This window comes from Puntigrus tetrazona, chromosome 10, assembly GCF_018831695.1.
Source record: "Puntigrus tetrazona isolate hp1 chromosome 10, ASM1883169v1, whole genome shotgun sequence".
Taxonomy (NCBI): domain Eukaryota; kingdom Metazoa; phylum Chordata; class Actinopteri; order Cypriniformes; family Cyprinidae; genus Puntigrus; species Puntigrus tetrazona.
The window spans coordinates 7,810,112-7,829,584 of record NC_056708.1 but is presented as its reverse complement, the minus strand read 5'-3'; the positions used below and the strand labels follow the sequence as shown (position 1 = coordinate 7,829,584).

Genomic DNA, 19,473 nt, shown 5'->3' with positions numbered 1-19,473 from the left:
CCTGTGGCTGCGTCTGCATGTGGATCTCAGTGCGGAGGAATATGGAGGGTCTGAACGCTGTGTGGAGTTTGGGGATTCTTCTGTCTCTCGGTTTTGGAGGGGTCTTGTGTCAAACCACCAATTACACCAGGTGTGCGGTAGGGCTGTGGATGAGGATAAGATAAGCTTGCATGTCAAAACAGCTCTTTGCAGCTATAAATGTTTTTTTTACAAACCCTCGTGGGTTTCTTCTGCAGCAGCTGTTTGAACTTGCTAGCTCGCACTTTTATATCTTTTAAAGTGTTCATGTTTGGCAGTGAAAGTTTTGAGTCTTTAAACACATGGAATGTGCGTACTAGATGTATTCTAATGAATCATTCTCATTATAGATTTTCAGATGAAAATACTTTGGATTAGTGTGTTTTTAGGGTGAATCAGGTCACTTTGCATGAGGTCCAGCTTTCCTTGGTGTCATTACTTTTACTTAAAAAAACAAAACAAAAAAAACAACAGATGGATTATTTATTAAGTAATGACTAGACTGAACAATTTGGCTGAAATCCATCTGGGCAGAAATTGTGGAAAACTTTTTAAGCTATTTAACCTGTTGCAGTCACAGAAAATACTATTTCTGTGCGGATGACTGTCTTCGTTAGAGAACATTTTGTGGAATTTTTGTGTTGTTCTTTTCCATATAATAATAGTATACAAAAAATGTTATTAAAAAAAAAAAGTGCTTTGCAATCATGATGAGAAACATGACTGAAATTTCTGTTCACATTATCGCATAGCTATATAAAAGTATATTGTCTCTTTTAAGTAGCTGTTTTCTCTCTTAAGTAGTGTTTCTAGCTACTTTTCTTTCTTTCTTTTTCTGCAGTTAGACTGTAGTTCTGTTGCACTTTACATTATGAGTTTGTCACTGAGGCAGACATTTTCATTCAGTGTTTATAGCATCGCAGACAGTAATTCAGAGATCACTAATGGCTCAGAATCCCTTTTGAATGTCCTGAAATGTTTTATTGTTTTGATGATATTCATCGAAGTCTAGAGCAACATATGTTTATAGACTTAAACTCTATGACTCTGTAAAATAAAACAGAGCTCTGTTGTGATGTAATGGTGCATGGCCAGAAAACTCAGACCAAAACCTGGTCATTATGCAGTCGCTCCCACAGACCCCGTCTGAGACAGATTATCTTCACTCAGTAATGGATTTGTTTACTGCATGGCATAATTTCTGTGACCTTTTCAAATATTTACTGTGTTAATAAAAATAAGATACAAAATAAGTTACGCATTAACATATTTAGCTTTATAAATATTTCAACACATTTAAAAGCTTAAGTAAAAAGCATCTATTTAGCAGAGTATTTTTAACTTGGTAACTAAATTAATAATTAATAATAAAAAAAAAAAAATATATATATATAAATATATATATATATATATATGTATATATCTCATAAGCATGAGAGCACACAACTAGCATAAATGAAAATAAAGAGTTTTAATCTCCTCAGAGATGAAAATAAACGATATAAAATCACACGCAAATAAAGATGAGATCAGACAAACAGAACTGAAATCACAGGACTTAAATACACCAGGTAAAACAATTAATTAATCACACACAGCTGAAGACAATAAACTAAATTAGGTCACACGGAGCACATGGCACACGACAAAACAATAACAAAGTCCAGAGAACGTGACAATATACATATATATATATATATATATATATATATATATATATATATATATATATATATATATATATTATTAATTGAATTACCAAGTTACCAAGTTAAAAATACTCTGCTAAATAGATGCTTTTTACTTAAGCTTTTAAATGTGTTGAAATATTTATAAAGCTAAATATGTTAATGCATAACTTATTTTTTATCTTATTTTTATTAACACAGTAAATATTTGAAAAGGTCACAGAAATTATGCCATGCAGTAAACAAATCCATTACTGAGTGAAGATAATCTGTCTCAGACGGGGTCTGTGGGAGCGACTGCATAATGACCAGGTTTTGGTCTGAGTTTTCTGGCCATGCACCATTACATCACAACAGAGCTCTGTTTTATTTTACAGAGTCATAGAGTTTAAGTCTATAAACATATGTTGCTCTAGACTTCGATGAATATCATCAAAACCATAAAACATTTCAGGACATTCAAAAGGGATTCTGAGCCATTAGTGATCTCTGAATTACTGTCTGCGATGCTATAAACACTGAATGAAAATGTCTGCCTCTGTGACAAACTCATAATGTAAAGTGCAACAGAACTACAGTCTAACTGCAGAAAAAAGAAAGAAAGAAAAGTAGCTAGAAATACTACTTAAGAGAGAAAACAGCTACTTAAAAGAGACAAAATATTTTTATATAGCTATGCGATAATGTAATCTTTTATTACTTTAACATTTTTTTTGACTCAGAAACAAAAGTATCAGAATGGTTTATCTTCATTTGAGTGACAACATTAAGCTTGTGCATTTGCACAAAATTAAAAAAAAAAAATTGAAGATGACATTATATTCTAATTTATATAACTAAATATAACTCAGTTATATTAAGTTAAGTTAAATATAACATACCAATGAATATTGTGCTATTAAAAATAAAGTAATACACAAAAATTCATTCCGGATGAAATTCAACGTCTGTTCTATGTCTGTTTAGCTAAATTATGTTAATTTCGAAAGCCTTCCAACTTTTAAAATGAGTCAGATGTGTCTTTTATTGAAAAATAAAAGCACATTTTGTAAATGTTTCTGTCATTAATCTAGTTTCACTCTATTTTGTCTCGCTGAAATGCTTCACATAAAATAAAGGCTGTAAACACTCACATTTTATTTATGTCCTGAATAATTACGATACTGTAAAATGGGTATCTTTAATAGCTTCTGGATGGAAAATGTTCTCATAATTCAGTTTTTAAGTTGTGGTGGCTCCGTGTGTGCGTCTGTTTGTACTTTGTGAAAAGATGTCTCCTGCAAACGATGTGCTGGTCAAGAGGTTGACTCACCTCTCAAAAGCTGTGTGTTTATTGCGCGATGTAAACACATTCAGTATTTCCTCATAGCCAGCAGAAATCCTTCTCTTTCATTCATTCTCGCTCTCCCAGGCCTACGTTTAACTGTGGCGGTGATCTCTTTGGAGACTCTGGCTTTGTGGGCAGCGAAGGATTCCCATCGTTCTACAAACACGACAGCAAATGTACCTGGTACATCACAGTGAGTTCACTTCGAGTTCACACTCCAAGCTCACAATGACGTATCCGGGAATGAAAGCCTTAGCTCTTTCTGTTTGAACTAGGTTCCAGAGGGCAATGTAGTCATGCTGACCTTCAGGATTTTTGACCTGGAGGCTGATCCTCTCTGCCGCTACGACTATGTGGATGTGTATAACGGACACTCAAACATGGTGCAGAAGCTCGGGCGTTTCTGTGGAACGTTCCGGCCTGGATCTCTCATTTCCACATCCAACACCATGATGCTAGAGATGGTATCAGATTCAGGAACGGGAGGAAGAGGGTTCCTGGCCTACTTCAGCGGAGGGAAGCCACATGTGGATGGTGAAATCAAACATATCGAATATTAACCGTGTTGTGATTGACTGTGGTTCTGCTGACCAGAGAAGATGCTCGACCGAATCTTTGAAACGGTTTCGTCTTTTTTTCAGAGCATCAGTTTTGCGGCGGGAAGCTCACAAAGTCCCAGGGCACGATCAAAACCCCCAATTGGCCAGAGAAAAATTATCCACCGGGCATCAGCTGTTCTTGGCTTATAACAGTGGAACCGGAAACGGTCAGGAAAAAACATAACCCTGCAGTACAGATATTATTATTTCAACACTAAATAGGTGGAGGCACGCCAGGCGCCTTTTGCAACCTGTTCGATAACGATAAGAAACAAGCCCCTTGGGAAACATAGCTTTTCTTTGCTTAAATCTGGGATATTTTCCAATATACTATGTTTCTTAACAACGGCTTCTTAGAATACGAATAGGAATGCGAATGTGAGATTTCGTGGTTTGTTTGTTTTTTTTTGCAGGTGATTGAGGTGAAGTTTGATAAGTTCGATTTGGAGTCTGACACGTACTGTCGCTTCGACTATGTGGCGTTTTTTAACGGAGGGGAGAAGGATGATTCAAGGCGCATCGGAAAATACTGCGGAGACACTGCGCCTCAGTCAGTAAACGCATTCATCCGGCTGCCATTTTATTATGATTAGCATGTGTTTGGAGCTAAACCAGAGGTGTTTTACATTTACATTCACCCATCTGCAGGAACATCATCACTAACGGCAACGTGCTGTTAGTGCAGTTTGTATCTGACACCAGCGTGACCTCGGATGGATTCATGGCGTCATACACTAGCGTCCCACGTGGTCTCAGTACTCCGACTGCAGATGGCGACATTGCGACAGGACCTAGGGTGTCATCCACAGCCACAAAACCCCGTCTCACCCCAGTCGAACCGGTGAAACCCCTGGCATTTACAACAGAAGCAACAACTACAACAACAACAACAACTACGACCCCTACAACTACTGAGGAGCCAAAGCAACGACCCAAACCCGTTAGACCCATTAAACCTGTGAGACGTCCAGTCAGTAAACCAGAGCCAGATGAATCCAGACCAGGCGAGGAAGACATACGAGTTAACAGACAATGTTGGTTATGGTTGATTATAACTTTAACATTAACATTTCTGAATGCATTTTTCAGCCACAGGGACAGATCCAATGTGTGCAAAGGCATGCAAAAGAGACGGAACTATCAAGACTAGTTTCTGTGCTAGCGAATATGGTAAGTCATTACCTACACTGAAAATCTGCTGTAGAAACTATGTAAATTATGTAACATATAATTATGTCTTAAATGGACAATATACAAAAAAACCCATACGAATCCTGTCATTTTTTACTCTCCTACTTTTTCACATTCTGTTCGTTTTGATCTGTATATAATATAATATGTGATCTCGGACCACAAAAGCAGTCATTGTAGTAATAGCCAGCAGTTCATTGTATGGGTCAAAATGATTGATTTTTATTTTATGCCAGAAAAATGATCAGGATATTAAGTAAAGGTCACATTCCATGAATATGATCATGTACTTAATTTCTTATTTGTAACATGCATTGCTAAGAACTTCATTTGGATAACTGATTTTTCTCAATATTTAGGTGATTTTTCTCAATATTTAGATTTTTTTCACCCTCATATTCCAGATATAGTATCTTTTCTAAATATTGTCATATCCTAAAAAAAGGATTTGTGTTTTTATTTATTTATACAGCCTTCAAAAGATTTATAAACCATAAAAAGCTGGTCCAGGTCCAGGGTCACATATAACATTATAACAACATGACATAACATAACATAATATGTAAATATAATATAATAATTTTTAGGGGGGGAATTTAATGTCTCTCTCTTACTCTTAGTTATCACCGGTAAGCTGACAGCATTGACTCCCGGGCCCAGTGGAAGTATGCAGGCCAAGGTGTCCTTAATTAAGGCCTATAAGACCGGCAGTCTTACAATCACCCAAGCTGGAGAAACCATGTCTGTCAAACTTACGATGCCCTGCAGGAAATGTCCAGTGCTGCGTAGAGGTATATGACTACATATGCACATAAATAAACACCTTTGTCTGATTCTTAGTTTTTTATAGCGCATGATTTTTGTTTTTAATATGAGCAATTATTGATTTATTGTCTCTTCAACAGGTCAAAACTATATACTGATGGGTCAAGTGGATGAGGAAGGCCGCGGTGTTCTCAATCCTGGCAGTTTCACCGCCCTGTACAAAGCCCCACACCACAAGATATTGACCAACATCAACAAGCAGCCATGCTGATCTGATCGCTCAGATCCAAGTTAGCACGATCAACCTCCAGAGCACAGACACTAGATGAAAGCAATGGACAGTGATTAGACAATGGCCCAGAACTAGCCTGGATATTAAAAGGTATTTTTGACATTGTAATAAAATGCTCAGGAAGTAAAACACACAATTTCTAATTCGCTATGGTGCATTTCGAGCTGCATTTTATAGTTGTGAGGTAAAGATATTTTTCATACGTCAACATATACACTGAGATGTCACAAAATGTATTTGTAATTTATGATGATGTCTTCTAATACAGGATTTATATAACACATTATTGCATTGAACCTTAGTTTGTGTTGTTTTATTGGGATGGGCCATTTCCGCTTGGATGTATAGATAAATAACTCAGTAACTAAATATAAAATTTTATAATAAAAGTTACTTTATAAATACTACATTTAATGGTAATATTAAAAATAAATAAAATTTATTTTAAATAAATTGATTTAAGTGCAAAGATTGCTAAAACATGGCTACAATAATAAACAAAAATATATATATATATTTTTAATACATATATATATATATATATATATATATATATATATATATATATATATATATATATATATATATATATACACATTTCTGAGATACTCCAATGCCCTCAAAAAAAAAAAAAAAGAATATACTGAGGTTTAAAACTAATATTAAAATTTCTTACATTTGTAAAAACAATCCTATGCCATATATAGTAATCTGTTTGCTAGTATTCTATAGTCCGTCTCTTTCTCTCTGTAACTAAATTCATGGGTTTATAGTGTCATCTAGTGGCTGACATTTTTTCCATACGCTCAGAACTCCAAACAGAACAGTTCATTTCAGCAGCTCTCCATTAAAATACCTCTGTAACAAACCAGCTTCATAAATGCATCTTGTAAAAATCCACTCGTAAGAAACAAGCTCTTATAGACCTATATCATCACAACATTAGACGCTTAAGAGACATCCATCGACGTCACTTAGGCCTACTTAAAGCGGATAATGACTTTCAAAGGCACAATGAAGCTAATTCTCATCCTGTGTCTGGTAACCTGGGAATTTATATCCTGTCTGTCCTCTCTGTGTCCTCCCTGACGACAAAGGGCCTCTCTGCCATCTCTTATCTGAAGTCAGGGTAATAGGTTTGTGTTTACACGGTGAAATTAAATTGCACTGTGTAGGATGACAGTAATTCTACCCAGCCAGACAAGTTTAATATTCATCCCATGATTATGAATAGAACATTTTAAACTGGCGAAGTAGGGTCCACACTTTGCAATTTACATTATAGAGGATGAGAGCGAATCATGCTGTTAAATTCATAATGCTTATTCATCATCAGTAGGGTGCAATATTACAAAACAAACCATTGCTTAAAATAATATTATTATCATTTTGTATTTATTAATGTTTTTTTAAATAGACTCAGTATTTTATGGCTGACTGAATATCCCCAGACGCCAAAATTGAACTGTAAAGACCATGCCTGGGCCATAATTCGGACTTAATTTAAAAAAATAGTTTTGTAGAAAAAATATGTTATGCAAAGTAAACAACAATCTCGTAATTTCTGTGGGCTTCAGTAGAATATAAAAACAGACTATTTAGTTTGGTAGCATTTTAAAACTTGCAGTTTTTCCTAACCCAATATAGATCCGCACATAAACATCAGAAACAAAATATATCATCATAACTACTAAATGTACATACATTTTATTACACTATAAATGATATTGTAATTCCACTGATTAGTACAAAATGTATTTTTTGCCTGAAATGCATTCATCAGCCTCTGAAAAAACAGTCGTGTTTTGTCCTCTGAAAAACAACGGGCAATCATACATCCAGGATCAGATTTGCATGACAAGATGCATATCATATTTATATCTATAAAATCCAGCTCAGTCCCTGTTTGTCCACTCCGTGTGGCCTGCATCGCTCCGTCTCCCTCGAAACGTTATATTATATTTCAACACAGTAAGTACAAGACAGGTGAATGCCAGGTATGGCGAGAGGATGGAGGAAACACTGTGACATCTTTACTAAATACGAAAGATTTAGTTTAATTACACAGGACGGAGCGGCCTAGACTCCTACAACGCTCCTCTCTACACTGGACGTCTACAGCCAGGTACAAGGCGAGGGATTCTGGGAAAGAAGCCCAAAGGTCAGCAGGTGGCGTCGATAATATTGCCATCCATCTGGTGGCGATAAACTACTCGTGCTTTATGGGAAAAATAGACGGGACGTGCAGCGCGTTCTTCTCCGTCATAACCCCAGGAGACCGTCGGAGAGAAGCCAGGCTGCACCTCAACAGATGGCACTGCGTAAATAAAGAAAGAGAGGAAATGAACGTTCAGTGTCGACTGCTGACAGACTTTTGATTCGTTACTTCATTAGCAACGTATCAGAATGATATTTGGTAAACAAGGCGACTCACCAGGCGGAGGAGGGCACAGCCTGCTTTTACCCCGCTCTTTGCAGCGCTTGTACCAAGGAAAACACTGCAGGACTTTCTTACCCATGGTTTAGAGGCCTGGAGAGAGAGAACATAAAGTGTAAGATCTACTGGCCGATGAACGTGGACTTTCGGTGCCATTGTGTTTGTTTGTTCAAGCTTATCTCACTTCTCCGACCGGAACGTTAGCGGAGAGGTGAAAGCGGGAGATTGCTAATAATGGCTCAAAGAAACAAAGAGCTCATTCATCCTGAGAGGATTAATCCTCAGTCGTGTCTGAAGCTTGTAATGCCGCTATATCACTCGAGCGGGGCGCATAGTTGTGTTCCCTGACCCACTTCGGAGGACTGGGACAAGCGGCTGGGAACAGCCACGTCTGACTCCACAGTCAGTCACAAAGTCAGACTCGGCGTGTGTAAATTATTACTACAGGAAGGGAGCCGCTGTACAGCAACAGGGCACTTTTGTTGAGCAAATAATGAGCAGCACCGCCCCGTGTATTTAGCAGAATGGGACGATGATTTATTTTGTCGTGAAATCATTCAAATGTTATATATGTGACAGCTGTATTGTATTTGCAAAGAAATAATATAGTTCCGCTTTTGCCAAATTTAGCAACCGGAGATTATTTTTTTAAATTAGTACATTTTAAATTAATATAAGTGTGTTGGATAAAAAAAGACCAAATCAGTGTTTTTGTATACTATTGAAACATTTAAAATGTTTTATTTATTTATTTATTTATTTATCCATCAGACACTGTTTTAAGCCAAAAAAATAGGCTAAGGGAAAATTGTTTGAAATCTAGAGTAATGGTTACAAATATTTCATATTTTGAAATATACACATTCTTTAAATGTTTATTTGCACAACATCAAAATGTTTGGCCATCTGCAGAGGTAAAATATTGAATGAATAAATACTAAATAATAAATACATAAATATTGTTTTATATTATTTTATTATTTTTTAAAATTATGTTTGTATTATAGCCATGCATTATAGTCATGCATTACACAAATGCAGGCTGTGAAAAATAAATAAATAATTGCAGATATGTCTACCATTTATTTTAATTTATAATATAATCTATTTCAATTTAATATATGTTTTAGAATTGACAAAATATGCGGTTTAGTACTTTTTTCTTTTTATTCGGTAACTTTGTGTCGTAATATCATTATCGGTGAGTAGGATATTTACAAACCAAAATACATAGATGCCTTTGTATTTTAAAAAGAATGTCCTTCGAAAGGAGATGATAATATTTTGTTCTCCTTTACGCCCAGTGCTCACTGATCATTTGATTATACGCACCCTACCTTCAGCCTATAGATGCATGCAAAAAGATTTGCAGTTCTGTGAAAAGTATCTTACATAAAGAGGGAGGTTAATCCTTTATTTAAGAAAAGCAAACCAGAGCGACTTGGCGCGCGCTGCACACGAACACATCACAGATCAGATGAGTTCAAAGCCAGATAACCGAGAGCCCAGCATCAACACACTGACATAATCATGTTGTTTATAGCCGAGATCTTACTAAACTGTTATTCCAATGAACAAACTCTTTCAATGCAACGCAGTGTAGATGCGCAGTCATACTAAACTCATATCATAACAACTTTAGGATACAAAAAGCGCGCGTTGGAGTAGCAATAATATAGAGTGAGTAGTATCTATTATTATTATCTCAAGCACACTAAACATTTAGCTATGCATGATGCGCATATGTCAAAAAGTTGTAGAGTCATTTTAAACGCTTCCATCACTAACTTTCGCCGAACGCACCTGTAGAGGAACGAAGCGGCGCCGCGTGTCTTATCCGGTGATCTGTCGGATCTGCTGCGTTTGAGGCTCTGGCTCCATGAGATCGTGCTGGTCCCTATAGAGATCGTGTTGTGGCAGTGATCAGGTCGCATTCCCGGCGGATACTGATGCTGTACTGACTCCGTCTGCCCTTCTGTTCCGTTACCTCGGTTGCGTATTAAAGCTTTGATTGAGCGTGCGCGGAACGCCATGGGAAATTTCCACCGGCTGAGGCTTTAAATAACTAATCCTGCAAGCCACAACAAAAGCTCCTGACCTCAGAAGTGGCTGAGTACATTTTTCCTTTTTTTAGTCTGTCTTAGCAGAGCTTCTTAATTCATTGCACTCAAAAACAAATAAACCTGCTTTATTCCATAAATGCCATTTGAAACAAACCTTTTGATTATTCAATTTTTAATCTTTATTTTTTTCTTTTAACCTTTTATTAATTTTAAGCACATTTAATGCTAAAATTTAACATTAGAGCTATGTGATATGACCAGAAATAAATTTCCATCAATTTTTTCAAGATAAATTTTCATTTTATCTTTCCATAAATTTTGTGTTTTATAAATCCTGTTATCTTTTTTAAATGAAATCATGCAGCACAACAATAGCCTGTGTTTGAGATTACAGCATGTGTATTAAAATATTTGGGTTAAATGATATTCATTAAAAATAATATTATTTTGAGAAATACATTTTAATATTTAACAGTAATCTAATTCTGCTTGTTGTGAAGCTTTTTTTTGTAAAAGCCTTATCTTTGCTGTGGTTGAAACTCACATAATAATTGATGGTCTCCACTCCAAAGTGTTTTTTTACTCTACCATGTTAGACAAAAAAATTGTTTGATTATCAGCATTCTTCAAAATATCTTTTTTCACAGGATTGGAACGACTTGAGGGTGAGTAAATGATGATCTTATGAAGGGATAGTTCACCCCAAAAACAAAAAACCTGATTAATTAATTACTAACCCTCATGTGGTTCCAAACGTGTAAGACATTCATTCATTTCAGAACACAAATTAAGGTATTTCTGATAAAAACAGAGAACTTTCTAACCCTAATGCAACTACCACATCCGAGGCCCAGAAGTGCAGTAGGACATAGTTGAAATAGTCCATGTGACATCAGTGGTTCCACTTTAATTTTATTAAGTTACGAGAACACTTTCTGTCTACAGAAAGTATAGAAAGTTTCTGTGTTGTTTTAGTTTTTTACAACAGTGCATGGGAAAAGTGTATATGATTGTGTAATGAATAATAATGGGAGAGTATCAGCTGCACTACAATGACCAAATAGCTTGACCATTTAAAAATGGTAAACTTTTATAGTGGGAATGTTTTATTTATTTTATAAGTAGTAAGAGGTGTTTGTACAGTAACGAGAACATTTTAAACAAATAGTTTCTTGTGAGAAATGTACAAAAATCATTAAAATACTATAAAATGCAAACACATTACACAGAGGAACAACATCACAATAAGTATTTCGTTTCTAAAAATATAGTTCCACCCTTTTTCATCATCTTACAGAACTTAGGTTAGACACGATATTGAATTTATCATGTATGAAAATAAGGCTGTGAGGGATAGACTTAGTCTTTTTTAATGGCACGTGCAGTATAAAGATCCAAAAAATTGTTTGATTATCAGCAGGATTGGAACGACTTTCACAGGAGTTCACCCCAAAACAAAAACCAGTTTTGGTTCCCGTAAGACATTCATTCATTTCAGAACCATTTAGTGACCAGTTCTTAGAAGTATGATTTTTTGTAAGTGTGAAGGAAATTTGAATCATTTAAAAACAAAAAAACTTTTTTCCACTGTAAAGAACCTTTCGTGGAATGAAAAGGTTCTATAGTTTAATGGCAATAAAGAACCTTTACTTTTACTTTTTTTTTAATTTTCACATCCTCTCTGCCAAAAAAAGAATTTTCTCAAATTTTCTCAGCCGAACTATGTTGTTAAACAAGACCAAAAGCCATTGAACACAATGTCTTTCTATCCCTTGTAGCTTTGTTTTCATTCCATTTAAAAATGAAATGAGACTAAGGTCTCTAGGTGATCCGGTTTTAAAAAACAGCTAAAAAGAGCCTGATGTTGAATAAATGCACAATTTGTAAAACTGCTAAAACATGGCACTGCTTGTATTGACATATTGGCACTATGTGGTTGTTTGTATGTGACCTATTGCTATGGCTATTCACATTGAACTTTTTTTTAGGCCGCTCAAACCCACACGCTACCCTTTCCCTCGCTCTCCCCTGCCCCCTGTTGGCCACAGCAGCCCCCCAGGCCTCGATGACGCGAGGCAGGCAGGTTCTTGTAGACGGCACGGCTGTAAGGGATGAAGCACAGGCCCAGCTGGAGGTGGCGTGCCATTCTGCAGTAAGCGGCCAGAGCCAGGACCAGGAGCGGAGCCAGCAGCAGGAACCCCACCACCAGTAAAGCCACACAGCCTCCATCGTCCAAGAGATCCGAACAGTAGACGGACGTACCGTGGCGCTGAACCTGTGGAGAAGACGGGGAGGAGTCAGTTAGATTTCGCAGAAGAGGCGGCTTAAAGTACTGTAAAAATTGTGTCTGATATATGCTGTCAGATCAGATAAGAGCATGATGACACTGACCGGCGATAAATTAATAAAAACATCCACATATGGTGAAGCAGTGGGAGTCGCTCAGCTGGAGACAGCTAACTGATTCTTGACGGAGGGAAATTATGAAGAGGGGATCGTATTTCCTGATCTCACCCAGGTGATTTGTGTTAGCTGAACTGAACTGAAGTTTAGTCATCAGTGCTATGAAACTAGAGCAATCTGGGTTGTTTTAAATTCTTTCGGATGGAGCCAGGTTTGGGGTGGAATCACAGTATGTCAGAGCAAGTGCAGAAAAAGATTAACATTCAATAGCAGGTATCGTCATCAATATACACTACCTTTCAAAAGTTTGTGGTCAGTAAGATTATTGAAATTAGCATTTCAGTGTTTCATTAAATTGACCGAAACTGACAGTAAAGACATTTATACACAAGACTTATATTTAAAAATGCTGTTCATATGAACTTTCTTTTCATCAAACAGTCCTGAAAATGTGTCGTAGTTTTCACAAAAATATAAAGCACCAAATCAGCATGTTAGAATGATTTCTGAAGGATCATGTGACTGCTGATAATCCAGCTTTTCTATCACAGGAAAAATAGGCCTATATTAGCGATGGAAAACACGTATTTTAAACTGTAATACAATTTGGCAATATTACTGTTGTTTCAAAAACAATGTTTGTAATCTACAAAGCAATCGATCAGGTGAATCGATTTTACATTTTTACATTTTACACTTTATATTTTATATTCTACACTTATTTACACTTTATTTTTTAAACTTTGCACACTTTTTTATACATATTTTTATACATATTTTATATTTATATATATATTTAAATTCTGTTTTCTGTTTTCTATTTTGATGCTGGACGGTTGTAAAAAACATTTCACTGCATGTCGTACCATGTATGTATGTGTATGTGACAAATAAAATTTGAATTTGAATTTGAATTTGAATTTAGTTAATTAGGAAAGTGCCCCTATTATGTTTAATGAAAGGTTTATATTTTGTTTTTGGGAATCAGGTCAACTGCAAACCCTTCCTTTGTGTGATGATAGCACGCATACATCTATTTGGCGTCTGCAAGACATGTTTTTTAGAGTGTTTGCTCATATTCAACACGTCTATAGTTTCCTTTTAGATGTAAAATAGATGTCTATTAGATGTCTTTAAGATGTTTGTGATGTATGTACAACTGACATCTGAAAAACGTTTGTAGATAGCAGATGCTTTCCAGATTAAGAGATCTTTACCAGACACCTTGGACAAAAGTGTGTTATCTCTGTAGTAAATGGTCGATTGGTCTCCTTTTCGTATCATCATGCCTATAACGCCTGATAAAGCAGCATTTATGAGGACGTTGCAGAGGAAAATGCTATTATTTCCCAAAAGTGGCACCTAGTGGCAAAAAATTATTTTGCATTTTCATTAAGACCAACACGAAAGCCTGTAAAGTAGGCGTGAATTATGCTAATACTTTACTAGTGCTAATACTTTATACACAGTGCGCTTTCAGCTTTAAAACTTGTTTTCACTCACTTACAGCTTTGATACACGCTGCATTAAAGGTCAATTTTGTTACAAAACTTAGAACTTACCGTTGAATGGCAGAGGAAGCCAAAAACAACCATGACTAGCGACGGCAAGAGGATGAGGCCGAAGATAAACGCGGCCAGACCCACATTGAGCGCGGCGATGATCAGATTCTGTGCTGTTACCAGAACAGAGCAGGCCCAACAGTCCAGAGACCCCCTCAGCTCCAGAGGAGACTCGTTCACCGCACTGCCCGCTATCGAGTACGGAGGAGGAACCACCACACCTGAGCTGGACATGTTTGCTGGAGTACTGGAGGAGATGGAGCCGGTGTGATGGAGGCGCGGGTGAGGAGAATCGAGCTCCCCTCGGTCCGTGGAGGTCTGCAGGGACACGGGTTTCTCCAGGGTACCGTTACGGGAAAGACTCATCTTGCCGTTCATCAGTCTTTCGGATATGAAAATGTAGTTTTGGCTGGCAAACAACAAAAAAAGGAAAGAATAAATTAATTGGCTGCTGTAAATTGGTCCTACGGATTAATAGCCTTTTAAGTTATTTTAACAGCAATGACTAGCTTATTAAAGAAAAAGCCTATTCCAGGTTCAAAATTCTGTCATTAATTTCTCATCCTCAGCTCCAAACGTGTACTTATCTTGGCTAAAGACAAATTAAAATATTTTTAATGGACTATGAGAGCTCTCTGACCCTCCATAGACAGCAACTGAAATGTTCCCAGATCCAGAAACTCCTAAGTAAGAGCATACTACAAAGTAATCAGCATTGATTATGTTCTGGGGAATATGTGCGCATGCGTTGTGATACTCTCCAAAAGGACCAACTCTAGTAGAATAATAGTTAGCCAGAAAACTCAGATATCATCAAAAACACCTTAATTTGGGTTCTGAAGATGAATGAAGGTCTTACAGGTTTGGAATGAAATGATGATGAGCAATAAATGACAAGAATTAAAATTTTTGAGTGAACTAACCCTTTAAGCACTAGCTTTAAAAAAGACTGAGAGACTTAAAAAAAGGTAAAGGGGCCCATTTTTGAAAGATTTAAAAGTGAAAGATTTTAATTGTATAAAAGCACTTAGGCCTACATTAATTCCTGTGTTAAAACTGGTGTAATATTTTAGTCGTAAAGCTGTTTAGATTATTTTTACACTCATTCTGTTACTTGTAAAATTTTTTATTGACACTAAAGTGATAACACGTCTTATGGCCATACTAAAAAGAAAAGACAAAAAGTGTGGACCATATTTCTCTAAAAGGCTTTGGTAAAGAAAGCAAACGGTGATAACTAACATTGAAGATCAGGAAATGAAGCCGCTGACCCCACCCTGATCTCCAGGATGACCAAAAAATACAAAACAATAACTTTGGAATGGCTCATCAGGAAACACTGAATGCTGACCAGACCACAAATACTATAAAACAGCGGAACCCTAAAAGAGCAACATCCCAAAGAAACAGTCGTAAATAGCTTTTAACAGGTTGTTACAGATCCACAATAACCATTTAAGCAAGCGAATGTCAGGAAAATATCAATTTTCCCCTGATTTATGCATGTCTCTTTGATCAATAACACGCATTGAGTATTTTGGGTCAGATGTTAGAGCATAGATCATCTACATGATTTCGATTTCAGACTTCAGGATTCGGAGGTCACATGCTTGCTTATTCTTTCTAGGAATAAGTCCTCCGCTTACCCTTGTTTATTTGGAGTGGGCCCAATTTTTAGAGAATACAAGTATGATATCACTCTTCCATTAATAGTCCTGATGTTATCAAGACCTTGATTTAAAAACCTTTCCCACACAATCACCTTTTAAACTCTTAAAGGAGCAATTTAGTGTGACCTTGAGGAAGTTTTTAGTGGCCTGTATGACTTAAGTGTTTATTTAAGTGACAATGATTACACAATCATAAGTGGTAAACTGTTTTAATATTTTATTTAATTATTTATTTAGATATGCACATATGATAGTAATAATTCATTTAAGTGTTTATGTGTTTTCATTGGTGCGAGTAGCTTAAACCTTTGTACATTTACCAAGCTTAAATCATCACCATGACTAATCTTTCATTCTGATTCAAGGTTCTGAATATCAGGAAATACCACAAAATATATAAATATATAAAGGGGGTTTTGACAGGACATAGACAGTCTTTGGGGAATTAAGGTCAGTATATATAACAGAACAGAGCGCAAATTGTACTAAACCATGAAATAAGTTCAAACAGTGTTGAAAATTAAGAACAGCCAATATTTAATTTTGGTCCAAAATACCAAGCCTTAATGCTTCATACTGAAAAACCTTTGCGATCTATTTTTTTTTAAACCCTGAACGAATTAAAGGCCACAGTTTATTTAAATATACATAAATAAAAATGTAATTCAGTATTGTTTTTTTTTTATCTATTTGAAAGAACGCTCTCCAAGACTGCATTTATTTGATCACAAATACATTATTGCGAAATGTTATTACTGTTTAAAATAACCGTTTTCTATTTTAATAGACTTTGTAATGTGATTCATTCCTGTGATGCAAAGCTGAATTTTCAGCATCATTACTCCAACCTTCAGAGTCACATCTTGACGATTTTTTATTTTTAGTTTTCATTCTTTTTTTTTTTTTTTTTTTTGTGCACAGTGTGATATCAAGTAAACCCCAAATTGAAATGAAACAACGCTATAAGTCCAAAACCAATCCAAAGTCTAAAATCTTCTGTACTTACAATAGAGTAATAAAGTTGCCCGTCCGTTGCCTCAAACACCACCTTTCCTCCTGCAGAAAGATTTCCTTTACTTGTTATATAATTTCCTTTCCACAATTAATCCTTAACACTGGCCAAGATGCTTATTCCAGTCTGTAATTGCTGCTATATGTTTTGTTCATCTAGTTTTCATGTCCACCTGTAGAATCTCCTCTGGCTCTGTGTGAAACTGAACTCTGTGGATAGCTCGCTCCACTATTTCAGCCCTTTCTCTTCCTCCTTTCCTGCTCCGCTCTTTCCTTCCTTTGACGAAGATGTCCTGCCTTGGTATCTCGGCTATATCTCTCCGCTCTCACTTCTCTTTCTGGCCTCCCGCTGCTCCGGCTGGGGCATTTAGGATTGTGGGGTGTTGTGTAGTGGGGAGGGGGGCGTAGTCTTATCCAGGAGATTTTTTTGCCCAATAAGATGGATGACCTGGACTCCCTTTGGAGCTACGTACTCCACAAAAGAGTGCTTTGCACGGAACAAAGTTGGTGTAGGATTTACTATACAACACTGACAGTTCGTAGTTTAATTAAGACGGATCTCGAAAGGAGACCTGCTTCCTTCATGTTATTAATGCAATAGTTGTGTTCTGAGTAAACGGGCAGCTCGAATGATTGAAAGAAAAAGAAAAAAACTCTGTCCGTTACATAACCCCGGTTCTTACATCACAAGCTCCGCATTTTCATCACAGTCTTAGAAATCCAGACCCTCTGGTGTAAAATCAGACATCTCAAGCACAATAGAAGAACTCTGATGTCCTGAGGAAAATATATAACACGATTAAGAGGCATAGCAAAAAACTGTGAAATCTGAAAGAGATTGGAGAAGCTCCCCGGTGGCACAGAGAGTGATCAAGAAGGCTTTCTCTCTTGAGATACAAAAATATATGAAATACTGTATGTAAGAGTTACTGAAGGTTTCATGCAGGTCTCTATCACTGAGGGCCCTCTGAAACATTTGGCTGCAGCTAGAGCCGGGGGGTGGGGGGGATGCCTGTTTAATATCCCTCAGGACGTGTCAGAACTGTCAGGGCACAGGGGCTGGTGGGATGTTTTTTGGAGATTTCAGCGGACGTGATGAGATACTGGAGGTTTTTGCTTCAGGATCCAAAACTAAATGCCGAAATTATGTTGGTAATGTTGGTAACACTTTAAGGGAGCATTTAACACTTAAGGGTAACACTGGTACACATTTAACACATTTATCACTGGTAACACTTAAGGGAGCATTATTACTACCATTAACTATAGCTGCATATTAATAATATTGTTTTTTTGCTGCTGGCTATAAAGCACATATTTAGCATGACTACATTTTACATCCCTAATTCTACACCATGCTTAAACTTAACTAACAAGTTAATTAAAACAATAGGAAAACGTAATTAATCGTTTGTAAATAGCAAGAATTGGACCGTTAAATAAAGTGTCACCAAAATGTTATAAAACTGCTAATATAATATAATATAATATAATATAATATAATATAATATAATATAATATAATATAATATAATATCATTAAAATGAATACATGATGTTTGTTAACCACATAATTGAAGCCTTTTAGCTTCTTATATTATGCCATATGGACATTCCTTTGGCGCTAATCTATGTACAAATTTTATTTCTTAATTTTAATGAATATAATACAATATAATATAATTTGTCTTGGCAGCTCCAACATGTCCTGTATATATAATTAAATATAATAATATGATATAACATAATATAATACATTTAAAATGAATACATGATGTTTGTTGACCACATAACTGAAGTCTTTTAGCTTGTTATAGTATAACTGCCATATGGACATTCCTTTCAAATTTTATTTCTTAATTTGAATGAATATAATTTGTATTGACAGCACCGACATGTCCTAGGATATCAAATCAATATATAATATAATACAATATAGCCTAATTTTCTTTTTGTTTTGCTACTTAAGCTATGCGCAGTTGTGTGGTTACTTGCATTTAGCATAATTTTGTTCGCAGCTGTCCCTGATTTTATCAGAACCGATAAACATTTTCAGGTCATGACCCACCATGGATTTGAGAATGACTGCGACAGAGTGAACTGGATAAGATACGGAGTTAACGGGTGAAAACAGGATGATGACTTTATCTGAAAGCAAATAAACGATTTAGAGTCGTTTATTTATTTATTTATTCACAGCGGTGGCAGTATGGGAAGAATGATAAAAGGGTGCTGGTGAAATATACAAGTTAAGTGTTTAGGGATGGTGAAAAACAAGATATATCCTGACAGCCATAAAAGAGGAAAACCTGTCTTCCTGTCCTTGGAGCCAGGATTTCCGCAGTAAAGTCCGCAGAGAGCGCTGAGGTGTCAGCGAAACTCTACTCCTCTCCCATGACCTCCCCAGACAGACAGGAGACCTTCCTCTAGTGAACTTCCACGTACAAC

At 36.3% G+C, this 19,473-nt stretch overlaps 3 protein-coding genes across 3 annotated transcripts; 1 reads left to right on the top strand and 2 right to left on the bottom strand.

Annotated features, from left to right (window-relative positions):
• Positions 1-6,176, top strand: pcolcea (procollagen C-endopeptidase enhancer a). Its single transcript, XM_043251167.1, has 9 exons — positions 1-130; positions 3,118-3,226; positions 3,309-3,567; positions 3,675-3,799; positions 4,046-4,182; positions 4,281-4,636; positions 4,722-4,802; positions 5,444-5,614; positions 5,729-6,176. Exons 1-9 carry the CDS (start codon positions 18-20, stop codon positions 5,857-5,859), a joined length of 1,482 nt encoding a protein of 493 aa, XP_043107102.1. The 5' UTR covers positions 1-17; the 3' UTR covers positions 5,860-6,176.
• A 1,071-nt stretch (positions 6,177-7,247) lies between these two features.
• Positions 7,248-11,775, bottom strand: si:ch211-237l4.6 (uncharacterized protein LOC446130 homolog). Its single transcript, XM_043249958.1, is given in 4 exon segments — positions 7,248-8,197; positions 10,121-10,241; positions 10,244-10,279; positions 10,282-11,775. Coding segments are annotated over 4 exon segments (381 nt in total). The 5' UTR covers positions 10,351-11,775; the 3' UTR covers positions 7,248-8,042.
• Positions 11,776-11,883: 108 nt separating this feature from the next.
• Positions 11,884-17,379, bottom strand: tmem88a (transmembrane protein 88 a). Its single transcript, XM_043249980.1, has 3 exons — positions 17,022-17,379; positions 14,346-14,754; positions 11,884-12,655 (listed from the first exon to the last, which is right to left on the bottom strand). The coding sequence occupies exons 2-3, from the start codon at positions 14,721-14,723 to the stop codon at positions 12,374-12,376; spliced, it is 660 nt and encodes a 219-aa protein (XP_043105915.1). The 5' UTR covers positions 14,724-14,754; positions 17,022-17,379; the 3' UTR covers positions 11,884-12,373.
• Between the last annotated feature and the right edge of the window lie 2,094 nt (positions 17,380-19,473).

Bases quoted from the DNA above. Each gene is read 5' to 3' on its own strand.
- pcolcea (XM_043251167.1), top strand. From the start codon at position 18: ATGTGGATCTCAGTGCGGAGGAATATGGAGGGTCTGAACGCTGTGTGG. The intron at 131-3,117 runs GTGTGCGGTAGG...TCGCTCTCCCAG, and splicing joins CAAACCACCAATTACACCAG to GCCTACGTTTAACTGTGGCG. The intron at 5,615-5,728 runs GTATATGACTAC...TCTCTTCAACAG, and splicing joins ATGTCCAGTGCTGCGTAGAG to GTCAAAACTATATACTGATG.
- tmem88a (XM_043249980.1), bottom strand. From the start codon at position 14,723: ATGAACGGCAAGATGAGTCTTTCCCGTAACGGTACCCTGGAGAAACCC. The intron at 12,656-14,345 runs GTAAGTTCTAAG...TCTTCTCCACAG, and splicing joins GCTTCCTCTGCCATTCAACG to GTTCAGCGCCACGGTACGTC.